The sequence below is a fragment of the Lontra canadensis genome, unplaced genomic scaffold (assembly GCF_010015895.1).
Source record: "Lontra canadensis isolate GAN:19392208 unplaced genomic scaffold, GSC_riverotter_1.0 scaffold125, whole genome shotgun sequence".
NCBI lineage: Eukaryota > Metazoa > Chordata > Mammalia > Carnivora > Mustelidae > Lontra > Lontra canadensis.
This window is the reverse complement of record NW_022631119.1, coordinates 252355-265309: the sequence shown is the minus strand read 5'-3', so window position 1 is coordinate 265309 and position 12955 is coordinate 252355. Positions and strand designations below refer to the sequence as shown.

The 12955-nt window shown below is 47.3% G+C and overlaps 1 protein-coding gene across 1 annotated transcript in view; it reads right to left on the bottom strand.

Moving 5' to 3' along the window:
* Positions 1-12955, bottom strand: part of WDR88 (WD repeat domain 88) — a 44817-nt gene that overhangs the window by 13237 nt on the left and 18625 nt on the right. Inside the window, exons 4-9 of the mRNA XM_032841957.1 lie at positions 11998-12061; positions 9575-9713; positions 8380-8509; positions 3196-3383; positions 1402-1484; positions 69-137 (exon numbers count right to left, since the gene is read on the bottom strand). Coding sequence (XP_032697848.1) covers positions 69-137; positions 1402-1484; positions 3196-3383; positions 8380-8509; positions 9575-9713; positions 11998-12061 — 673 coding nt within the window. The remainder of the gene's footprint in view (positions 1-68; positions 138-1401; positions 1485-3195; positions 3384-8379; positions 8510-9574; positions 9714-11997; positions 12062-12955) is intronic.

Genomic DNA, 12955 nt, shown 5'->3' with positions numbered 1-12955 from the left:
CACTTCCGTGAACACCAGTTCTGAGCGTGGGAGAGACTGGAAGTCACTCAGAGACTGGCCACTTTTACCTTTGAAGCAGACAGGACCCATTTCTTGTTGTTGCTAATGGCAACGTCTGTCACCCAGTCACTATGGCCCTGAAGAAAAATAGAATTTTAACAAGCACCTAGAGGAAAAAACCTTGGTAAGCACAACAAAGACAAAAAGGCAAAGTCAGGATCCCAGGGATGCCTGCGTTTAAGAGCAACTGATTGCGCTTTCCGGACGTCACCCGTGACATGTAACACGAAGCGTAAGGGGTGTCAATGCACGTGTGCGTGACGGCACGGCGCTCTTTAAAACAGAACTCCAGTGTTGAGCAGGATGGAAGAAGAGTGACTATACTCCCAGCTGGCCCCAGAGCACCTCTTGCAGGCTTTCCTTTGCCTTCTCTGTTCTAGGAAATAACCACTCGGAGGTCCTCCTGAAGAGGGGGATTTTGCTTCGAGTCGCCGCAAACCTATGCCCTGTGGCCTGAGCAAATGGGGGGTTATTTTCCTCAGGTAAAAAGGAGCTCAGAGGAGAGAGATGCTTAATGACGTCAGGGCTCTGCGTCAGCATCTGGACCATTCTTTAACCTTAGGGAAAGAGATGGAAGGCGAGCAAGTGTGGTATGGTAGGAGGAAGGAGAGTAGGAGAGAAGTGAAACTGCTGTGCGTAACAAAGGATGGGAGCTTGAGGGACCAAGATGTATGGATGCAAGCCAAGCTTTCACAGCCAAACTGTGAGATCACAAGACCAGGGAGGCTGCGGGAATCTTGGGGTAGGGGGTACTTGGCACGGAGGTGCTGCTGTAGCCAGTCCTGGGACTGCCTAACCTCTCTGGGTTCCTGCCAAGTTGGGACAATCCATCCCCTCATCATAGAGACACTATGAGTCGAGTCTCCTCTAACTTGTAGGCAAAAGCACTCAGAGACCCACCATTCTAGAGCCCAGAGCTATCTGTGCAGGCCTCATTATGGCATTCATCTTTCTGCAGAGTAATTTCTACTGTTCTTAGACACTTTTCCACCTCTGAGTTTTTGCATTTGTTGTTCCCTCTGCCTAGAATGCCCTCCCTGCATTCCTCATTCACCCAGTCTTTCCTCGCCTTCAAGTTCTCAGGTCAAATGCCACCTTCTCCAAGAAGCCCTCCCTGCCCAACCATTGTGGGTTAGTCCTTGGGGTCTATCTCTTTCACATCACCCTGTTGTGATTTCTCTGTTTCACTCATCATGGTTAATGATCTGCTTGTTGGTTTCCTGTCTGTTCTTGCCCACAGAGGTGTCAGCTCCAATGGGGACATCTAGGTCTGTCTCACCTACTGTATCCCCAGCACCCAGCACCCAGCATGGACCCTCTATCTGATGTTGACATCGGTACCTTCAAGGAGAGCTTCCGGTAGCCTTCTCCTACATCCCAGATAGCCACAGTCCTGTCGAACCCTCCAGATACGAGAACAGAGGCTACAACACAAAATGATACCATTTCAGAGAAGGGGGGGTCATCTTCCCCCTGCCAAGTGCTCCCCCTTTCAGCAAGGTCAAAGCGGGCTGAGGTTGCATTGGTGTGGTGATACCATGGTTCAGTCCAAGGACACTCCAACCCCTTCCTAGGGTGGCTCGATGACCCCCAGCCAGTTACAGTCTATTTTCATTATTCACAGCAGTGACGTTCCATAAAGCCACCACAGATGTTGAATTAGACAATGGTGAACAATTTCTCCTAGGGGACCTATAGGGTGAGGTTCCTAGGAGCCTCTCTGGTCCCAACTTTTCATTAATCGATCAATACATAACCTCGTTTTAGATCTCCTTCTAACAACACACTGTAGTTGACACACAGTGTTTATTCATCAACGTTAAATCCACAGCCATCAGTGCAGGAGCTGACGCCTGAACCCGGCTTATCCAACACTTGTGCTTTCCCTGTAAGCCGTGTCACCACCTTCTCGTGCTGAGGAGCACCGGACAGCAAGCACTCCGGCCCTGTGCTTGGGGGCTCTTTAAAGAACAGAGTTTCCAACCAAGTCCACCAAATGCAAAATAACTGGGCACTCAAGGGCCCGCAAAATGGACACTTGCCAGAAAGGGAACTGGAACAAGAAGGCAGAGGGCCGCCTTGTTCAACCACAGCTAGGAGTGTGTGGGTAGGCCAACTCAACACTCTTCGCTGCCCTGCATGTGTCCACAGCCCCTGCCACATCACAAAAGTGCCACAAATGCTGATTTTAGGGTTACGAATAAATTTTATCCAGTATGGTAATTCACAAATGCGGAACGTGTGAATAAGGATAATGGCCAGTATGCAACTCTGAACCCCAAAAATACAAGGACAGAAACTGGTGGGATGCCCCCTAATGGGGTCTAACTCACAGAGACTGCTTGTGAAGAGGTAAAGTTGTTCAAAAACACTCTAGCATTTCGCAAGCCAGGCTCTGATTGTTTCTGTACTGGCTGGGGGCCCCTGAAACACACACACAGAGCAAGCCCCACTTCCCAGGAGAATGGAGGAGGAAAGCCATGGACTGTCACTTCCCTCACTGAGGCTAGTGGCCTGAGGCCACTTCCTGTCATCATCTATATTGGCATCTGTGCCCCTTCATTTGTCAACAATGCCCTCACTTCCCATGAGGAAACACCCCACACAATCCTCTCATTCCCTCTGGTTGGAGGGTACTGACTCCGACCTCTAGTTCAGAGGGGTGGGCAAGTCACTCAAACCTAGCCAATCAGAGCCTTTCATCCTCTGGTAAAGTGATTGGTTCTGAGGTAGGCGTGTGTCCCAAGCTGAGCCAATGAAGCACTGTCCTGGGACTTGCACTAGTACCAAGGAAAAGAAGGGTCTCTCTTTCGCCAGGACTGGCTCCCTAACAGCACTGTCTTGAGTGTCTGGACCCAGCCACACCTGAAGTGAGATCTGCTCTTGGACTTCCCCATTCCAGGGGCTAGTAAATATCTTTGGCTGCTAAGCCACGTTAAGCTGAGTCTCTGCTACTTGCAAACTTCTGCCTATTAATGTCCCTCCTGGCTTGTGTGTTCTCATAGAAAACAAATCCACCCTCACCATTGGTGAGGAATTGCCTCTCTTTATGATGGCAAGCCCAGGGGAATGGAACACAAGATCTAACCCAGCACTCCCACAGGTGTGAAATCTTTCTATGTGTTCATTACTCACTATCTCTGGAAAAGTGGCAGGAGCTCACAGAACCTTCATGGCCCTTCATCAGAGTCACACAGGCTCCAGAGTTCCGAAACTCCCCCGTATGGACATTCCATATTTTTAAGGTTTTATCCCAGGAGCTCGTACACAGGAAATGGCCACTGAAGGTAAAACAGCAGTTTGAGATTGCACCGGAATGTGCCCTGAAACACAGATGGGAGGGTGCACACATCAGCACCTCATGCCTGGAGAATCTGGGAACAGAGCTGAGGTGAGGGGCACTGGAGCTGACCTGGTCCCCTATGACCTAATGGACATCATTCCTTTGATCACTGCCTACCATGGTCCAAATCTTTTTTCCCCCCATTTTATAAAAATTTAAATTCTAGTTAATTAAAATATAGTGTAATATTGGTTTCAGGAGCAGAATCTGGTGGTTCATTACTTACATACAACACCCAGTGCTCAGCACAGCAAGGGTCCTCCTTTATGTCCATCACCCATTTGGTCCACCCCCCACTCACCTCCCTCTATCAACCCTCAGTTTGTTAACAGTCTCTTACCATTTGAGTCCCTCTTTCCTCTCTCTTTTTCCCCTCTTCCCCTTTGCTCATCTGTTTTGATTCCTACATTCCACATATGAGTGAAATCATAAGGTATTTGTCTTTCTCAGACTGACTTATCTCACTTAGCATAATACACTCTAGCTCCATCCATGTCATCACAAATGGCAAGATTTCTTTCTTTTTGACGGCTGAGTAAGATTCCATTGTATATGTATTATCAAGGTCCAGATCTTAATTGCTCTGACTATGCAATATTCTAGGATTTCTCGATCATGGCAACACTGGCATTTGTGCTACCCACAATTCTTTGTGGTAGGGGGTTGTCCCATACACTGTAGGATGTTGAGCAGCGTCTACCAGATGCCGGCAGCACCTACACTCAGCTACGACAACTAAAAATATCTCCAGATATTGGCAAATCGTCCACTGGGGGTCAAAACTGCCCCTGGTTAAGAACCACTGCACTACTTAGAGCTACCTGAGACTTGAGGGAAAGGGGCATCAGAAAATCTATTAGCAGTGGTCAACAGAAAAACAGCCCTTAGGGTCTCATCCTGGGTCACACTTTCAAAATGGGTTTCTCCTGCTCACGCTCCACCTCCTTTCACCCCAAGACCTGGAAGCCCCTCCTTCCCCCATCCCTCTCTTACCACCTTCTCCCAGTGCCCTTGTCTTTTCTCTCCCTCTCCCTTCATCTGTCTTCAGTCATTAAAGCATATTTGAATGCTGTGCATTTAGTTAAGTTTTTACTTATCCATTCTCAATTTTTTTTAAAAGACTTTATTTATTTGACAGACCGAGATCACAAGTAGGCAGAGAGGCAGGCAGAGAGAGAGGAAGAAGGAGGCTCCCCGCAGAGCAGAGAGCCCGACATGGGGCTCGATCCCAGCACCCTGGGATCATGACCTGAACTGAAGGCAGAGGCTTTAACCACTGAGCCACCCAAGCGCCCTCCATTCTCAATTTTTATGTCTTTTTTTTTTAATCTGTCAGAATTTGTCTGTTTTTGTTTTCTTTGTGATCCTCCAAGTATTTCCCCCATGAATTTCATCTTCCATTATAAACAGTTTTCAAGAATACCTATGAACATAGATGAGCAGTGGCCTGGATCATAAAATCAGTCATTTTACTTGAAGGAAAGCTTGAACAAAACTGTTTTTTCTAGAGCTCAGGCCAGAGCTTTCGTTCTTTGTAGTGCACAGACTAAGTGCAAAGGAGAAGAAATGTCAACTTCCCAAGGTTAGGAAAGTCATACTTTCCAAATCCCTGTGGCTGTTAGGCTAAGAGCCATCCCAGCATATACTGGAGATGGGTAAAAAGCTTTTGCCAGAATCCAAACACAGTGTTTGGGATTTAAACCAGGGCTATCTCTATTTTCCAGGAAAATAGAAATTCCATTTCTCATAAAAGATTATGGTACTTAACAACAGTTTGGGGAAAGTGCTTGCACTTATGTCTGGGCAGGATGGAATTAATGCACTTTTCCCTATTCCTCCTGCTAAGTACAACTAACAATCCTGGGCATTTATAAAGCAAAGAGGAGACTGGGAAAGATGGGGATAAGAATGCAGACCAGCATGACATCTTGGTACCCAAGAAGGCACGCTGTGTGTTCCTAGGGTTTTATTTTCTTCACCTATCCTGTACTGAATACCAGGAAAGCCTATAACCCAAGAAACAATGGGGACCATAAAAAGACCCTCAAGAAAAGCCTGTTCTTTCTAGCCAGATAGATAGCTGAGCAAGACAGAAAACTTGTAGCCATGACCCACTTTATTCCAGCCAAACATCTCAGGAAAACCTGCATCCCATCCCCACCCCTGCCAGCAAGATCCAAGAAGTAAGCCTAGACTGCCATCCTTGCCAGACTCTACTGAGATGGCCTGCTAGAACAAGATTTTAGGACTGAGAGTTTTCTAATATAATTAATACACACAACATCCACAACACAACAGGAAATCACTCATCATGCTAAGAGCCAGGAATATGTCATTGCGAATGAGAAGATAATCAATAGATGCTCAACAGTGAGATGACACAGACATTAGAATTATCTGACAAGGATTTTTAAGTGGCCACCATAAAAATGCTTCTATGGACAATTATAATCATGCTTGAAGCAAATGAAAAGATAGAAAGCCTCTGCGAGGAAATCGAAGATGTGACAAAGAGCCACATGGAAACTTTAGAACTGAAAAATAGGAAATTAAAAATTAAAAATTCAATGAAAAGGACAGAGAAAAAGAGTCAGTGAATATGGAGACAGACAATATAAATTAAACAGTCCAAAAAATAGACTGGAAGGAGGGAAAAGGAAACAGCTTGAGAGACTTGTGGGACTATAACAAAAGATTGAAAATTTGTGTCATCAGAGTTCCAGAGGGAAAAGGGGGTAAGCACTGAAAAAGGAATCAAAGAGATTATATCTGAAATTTTACCAAATTTTCCAAAAGAAATAAACCCACAGATTCAACAAGCTAAATGAGTAGGACAAACCCAAAGAAATCTATCCCCTGACACATCATAATTAAACTTCAAATGCAATACTTGATCTCTAGGTCATGAGTTCAAGCCCCCTGCCGGGGGTAGAAATTACTTTTAAAAAATGAAATTAAATAAATACTTAGTTAAACTTCTGAAAACTTAATACAAAGAAAGAAATCTTGAAAGCAGCAAAAGGGAAATATAACTTGAACGGCAGGAGATTCTTCATCAGAAACTGTGAAGGGGCGCCTGGGTGGCTCAGTGGGTTAAGCCGCTGCCTTCGGCTCAGCTCATGATCCCGAGGTCCTGGGATCAAGCCCCACATCAGGCTCTCTGCTCAGCAGGGAGCCTGCTTCCCCCTCTTTCTCTGCCTGCCTCTCTGCCTGCTTGTGATCTCTGTCTGTCAAATAAATAAAAAAAAAAAAAGAAAAAAGAAAAGAAACCATGAAGATGAGAAGAAAGTGACAGGAAAGATTTCAAATGATGAAAGAAAAAAAAGAAAGAAAAAAAACCCATCAACGCCGATTTTTATATCTGGCAAAAATACCCTTTAGGAATGAATGGGAGGGGTGCCTGGGTGGCCCAGTCAGTTAAGTGCCAGACTCTTGATTTCAGCTCAGGTGATGATGTCAGTGTTGCAAGATCGAGCCCTGCCTGGGGCTTGCACTGGTCATGGAGCCTACTTGAGATTCTCTCACACCCCACCTCCCCCGCTACCCCGCCAGCTCCTTCTGCCCCTCCCCCCTCCTCTCTCTCCCTCTCCCTCTGCTCCTCCCTGCCACATCTCTCTAAAATAAATAAATCTTTTTAAAAAATGGCTCAAATGAAATTTTTATGTTATATATAGTTTTACCACAATTTTTAAAATGTGATATTCCCCAAAACCACTTAACTGTACACTTGAAACGAGTGCATTCTCTGACTGTGAATTATATCTCAATAAGGCTGTCAAGAGAATGAAAGACAGGCAGGAAGGAGGGAAGGGGAAAGTGAATGGGTAGATATAAATGGGTAGATAGAAAGTGAATGAGAGATAGGTAAGAGCAATTTTTCACTAGAGACCCTTTTGTTCCTTTTTAATTTTGTACTGTGTTGCACATTTTACATTTTTGAAAAGTAATTTACATACTTTTGGAATAAAAACATGCAAGGCCCCTTGTTCATAAACTAAGAATTTAAGGACGTAGACAGCAGAGCGTGACATCAAGTGTGGGCTGCTCTGTATGGGGGGCTCTTAATCTCTTCCTTTATCTTTTCTTGCCAAAATCTACATTCTCCCCTCCCAAAATCATACAATTGGGTTGATCAAAAATACCAATAAACATTTTGCTCATTTCTCTTTCCATCCCCATGGGGAAAACAGAATGCAGTGGGCTGTGATGCCCACAGCAGGAACCTCAGCCACCTTCGCTCCCCACAAGCCTCACTGCCCCAGGGAAGTGGCCCATGGCACCCCCGACCCACGTATCCCTGAGAGTCCCTCTCAGTAACAGAGCATGTGCTGAGCACACACTGTGGGGCCCGTGCTGAGGACCTGCATGTGCCGTCCTGCTCAGACCTCACCTCTGCTCAGTTTGCAGGTGAGGAATCTAAGGTCCAAAGTCACAGAGGATACAAACCTGCACACTCTTAACCCCTGGCCAGATCCCCAAGGGACAGCCTGTTCCAGGCCCGCAGCACTCGTCACTGAGTGAAGCTGGCAGGGTGATGGGGCATGTATACATTCTGGGACCCTGCCTTCCAGGGTCTGCTGGAGAGGATGTGGCCCCCACCTGGTGGGGGCCACCTGCCAGGAAACTCTCACGCGCCCTAAATGATCAGATTTTCCCCTTCTACAGAAGATGCTCGAAAATCACATTTGGGAGGGAGGTGGGGGAGCTCTGCACCGTGTTTCCCAGAGTTGGCTCATATGGAAACAAATGCACCTGAGTCCTGTCCCCACTCACAAGCCACAGCTAGTGATGCCCACCGCCCCCGCCTCCCTCCTTCCCTTTCTCCATCTCCAGCCTCCTCTGAGCACCCTTGGCCAAGCTGGGGATGCCCCATGTGGACACCCGATCGCAGGCCTAAGGTGTGTAGGCCAAATCCAGGAGGGCATGAATGGGGACTCGGGCCCACCTCCCAGCTGCAGGATTGGGCCCCTCCTCACTTGGTGATGGTAAGCAGCGTGGCCCGGGATGTAAGATCCCAGATCTTGATGCTTTTGTCCAGTGAGACAGAAGCCACCTTCTGGCTGTCAGGGTCAAAGCAGCATGCTGTGAGAGACCGGTTGTGATGATCTGAGGCACAGGGAAAGCAAGTCATTACCTAGCATTCCACCGGCCTCCCCGGAGGCAGCGACCATATCACACAAACACAATTCTTGTTTCACAAGACACTCTACACTCACACAAACATTTCCCAGGTGCCGACCGTGTGCCGGGCTAAGGCTGGCCCGGCCCTGAAAGGTTGAGAAGGGACCTTAAAAGTTAGCGGGGGAACCAGAATGGGAAGAGGGCCTCCAGAAGAAGGAACGGCAGGTGCGAAGGCCTGAAGGTGGGACACAGCATGGAGAAACGAGGTGTGCAGCTAGAAGCTGGAGGCTGAGGACAGGAAGAGGATGAAGTGACCCAGGATGGAGAGAGGTATAGCCAGGGGACAGCGCCCACGTGCCAGGTCCATGCTCAGCCAACAGAAACACAAGGTACATATGGGAAGTAGGTGTGGGGTGTGTGAACACTCCTGTAAGGTCAGGAAGGCCACCCAGCAATGTGTTGTTAAGATCAGACACCCCAGCGAAGGAGACAGGACGCAGAGAGCAGCCTTTCACTTCTTAACTTTATATGCTTATCACATTTGTTACGATGATTACATTTTTTTTATTATTTTACTTTGAGATAACCGTCAATATGCATGCTGTTGTCAGGAATAAGAAAGGGAGATCCTGTGTGCCCATCACCCAGTTTCTCCCAATAGAAACAGCTTGTATAACTGCCGTACTATATCACAACCAGAAAACTGGCATCTGATACGTATTATCTTTATAATTGAAAAATACAGGTAAAAATGTTATGAAGGCTGAGCCTCCATTCAAGGAAAGGCTCGGCTTTAACTGTCCACGTGGCACTGGACCAGAACACTGTTTCATCTATGACAAGCTTGGGGCTAATTCTGTCATTAGCCTGAACCGATGAGACTCAGGCCAGGTCTTAGCCGCTGGTGTTATGTCAGTGAGGGTCCCATCTCTCATCAGGTGGCTCATTACAGCCTCAACAAATAGGGCCACTGAAAGCCACTGTTGGTCAGGAGACAAGTGGCTGGTACCACAGCAGACAGAACAGAGCACAGCGCCCCTGCAAACTCACTTTTGATGTATGACACGGTGGTGGCGTTTTCTGCATCCATTATACAGATGGCCCGGTCCACGTCCAAGGCTGAGACCACATATTTGCCATCAGGAGAAACCTTGCAGGAGGCTATGAAGGTTTCGTAATTGATCTTCCACTGAATAGGGCAACAATCAAAAGGTGATTTTCTCTCTAGCCCCTCGGTCCAGTAGAACTTTCTTGGATGACAGAAAATGTTCCATCGATGCACTGTCCAATACATTAACTAGTCTCTGGCCACACGGGGCCATGGGGTACTTGCAATGGGCTGGTGCAAATAAGGAAGTGAATTTTAAATTTGGGTTGGTTTTAATTAATTAAATTAATCAATGTAATTAATGACTTTGTGTCCAGGACAGATGGACAAGGATAGGTACAGCATCTAGTGGAACTGGCCACAAGGCTCTCCTAATGGCCAACATTTGTCCTACTCAGTGGGGTAGGCAAGTGTTTATTAAGTGTCTGTTCTGTGCCTCGCACCATTGACAAGACACCACAGCCCAGCCCCTCAGGCCTCTTACATTCCTCCAGGAGAGGCTGGCAGCAAACCTCAAGAAGGGGACAATGAGCCACTCAACATTCTAGGAAAGGAGGTCCCCTCTGTACATTACAAATGATGGTATTGCCACCATGACAGTTATAAAATACACCCACAAATTCTCTGACAGTCTTCCTTCCAAAAGGTAGAGCCTAATTCCCCACCCCCTGAGCCTGGGCTGGACTCATGTCCAATAAATAGAATATGGCAGAAGTGACAGTGTGGGACCAGGTCATAAAGGAAACCATGCCTTCCCCCTTGCTCTGTCTTGGATCGCTCACTCTGGGGGAGTGAACTGCCATGTCCTGAGGACGCTCAAGCAGCCCTACCGGGGAGAGCGACTGAGGGCTCCTGACCAAAACCATGTGAAGGCGCCATCTTGGAAGGGGAGCCTTCGGCCCCAGTTGAGCCTTCAGATGACTGTAACCCCTGGTGACCTCTGAACTGTGACCTCATAAGAAACCTGAACCAGAACCACCCAGCTAAGCTGCTCCTAGATTTCTGTCAGAAAGTGGGAGATAATAAGCATTTGTTGTTTCAAGCTGCTAAGTTTCAGGCTAATTTGTCAAACAGGGGTGGATAACTAATTCAGTTAGTTGGCAAGTGGCACAGATTGCTGGTGCACCAAGAATAAATCAAAGCACTAACAAGATGTTTAAAGAAGCAAAAGAAAAGCATCTCAAACAGCAAAACTGGCTGGAGACAAGAGCAGGAAATATACAAGAGAAGAAACAAACATTTGGAATAAACGCTCCAAGCTGGGAGTGATCAACGCTAGACTCATTTTTCCACCAACCCAAGTGGCTAAAATGTTTTAAAAACCATGCTGTCTGGCTGGTAAGATAGTGAGTGCCCCTCCAGTGCAGTGGAGAGGAGCTGGCACACATGTCCAGAGGATAATTTTTAAAAGGCCATGTTTCTACACCAAATTAGCAGTAAAATCCAGCTCTATTTCCTTAAAAGTATTGCATCGTGTGTATAAAAAATTACACACCAAGTTTCCCCTTCGTAGTGTCGCTTATGATAGAGAAATGTAAAAACAGCCTTAGTGTCCTATACCACGGAATAGTGCAACACAGCCTGACTTATCCACGCCATGGAATCCACGCGTCCATGAGAAATGATGACGTCAGTGTGTCCTTACCCACCATTTATTTTTGAGGGAAAAAAAAAGTCAAGATCCAGAAGGTATGCACAGAGTGATGACACTTTGCTAACAACATACTCACCTGTTCACCTGGAAATGTGTGCGGACAAAGGAGAAGAGATGTCAAGATATCAACTATAATGTCTGGAATGTTTACGGTGAATCTAAGTGGATCTTTGCACGGAGAAGAAACAGGGGGCAAAGGGAAGGTGACAAGCTCCCCGGGGAGCCCCTTTGGCAGGGCGGGGCTGCAGGGGCACCGGACAGAGAGGGAGGGAGTCTCAGGCTGGTTCGGATGGATGGATGGCGGCCCATCCAAGCTCCCCAGAACACTCGTGTTTTCACCACGTGGCCTTTGTCCCATGGCCTCAGCTCTACTTCTGGCCCCATCAAATCCCAACACCCCCATGGGAGAGAGAGACATTTCCTGCACAGTCCCCTTAGCCTGGAATGCCATGCCCCATTCTCCCCCACTCCCCCTCCTTGTGTATCCAAACCCTTCCCATCCTTCCAGCAAAAGCCCTCCTCTGCCTGCCCCAAGAAGCTTTCCTTCCCCAATGCGCTCCCCCCGCCCCCCGGCATCACCTGGTATCCCTGAGAAAATTCTCGTTTTCTGAAAGACTGGTTTCCCATCCCATCCCAGCCTCCACCCCCCAAGGAGTCCCTCCCAGGCCCAGTCAAGGAGCTGTGCTGCCATGCTGGGTGGGCCACACTCACCAGCAGCTTGCCTGTCTCAAGGTCCCAAGCCTTCACCGCTTTGTCGTAGGACGCTGTGATAATTCTGCCAAGAAAATGACCCAGACAGTTATAGCTATGAGCTCTATGAAAAAAAGAAAATACATAGAAAATTCTTCATAGAAAATGTAACTTCGGACCAAGATTGCAAGTAATGCCTGAATCTTTCTCAAGATGTTCCCTGAGCCCCTTCCATGACCTCCCTGGAACCAGATGGAACCCCACGCCAGGCACTGTACACTCTTCCTCAGTCCCTCAGCCACCCAGATACGTTCCTCCATCTTCAGGGCATTAAAGGGACTGTGTCTTCTCTCCCGTGGATGACGGTCTTCTTCTGAGGGGACACCTACCACGGACCACCCCTTTCCTTCTCTGCTCACGGGGCTGTCTTTTTACAGAAACACTCTGACAGCTCACTTCATTCTAAAATGTTTTCTTGGACATTTAGCAACATAACATAAATGTACCTTTGTCCATACTAATATACATGTACCTCTCTCCCGTTGCATGTTTCTGTGACAATCCGTGTGCCCTGTGGAAGATGGATTCCCATGCGAGTTTTTACTGGCTTTGTAGCTGCTGCCCAGGGTACAAGCAAATCTATTTTAAAGCAAGCCCCTTGGGACACTGGGTGGCTTAGTCAGCTAAGCATCTCCCTTTGGCTCAGGTCATGATCCCAGAGTCCTAGGATCAAGTCCCACATCGGGCTTCCTGCTCAGCAGGGAACCTGCTTCTCCCTCTGCCTGCCTTCTCTCACTCTCTGTCTCTGTCAACCATATGAATAAAATCTTTTTTTAAACAGTACCTTGTGTTTTATTCATTTTTTAAAAATGATTATATTTATTTATTTGTCAGAGAAAGAGAGAGGGCATGAGCGAACAAAAGCAGGGCAAGTGGCAGACAGAGGGAGAAGCAGGCTCCCCGCCGAGCAAGGAGCCCG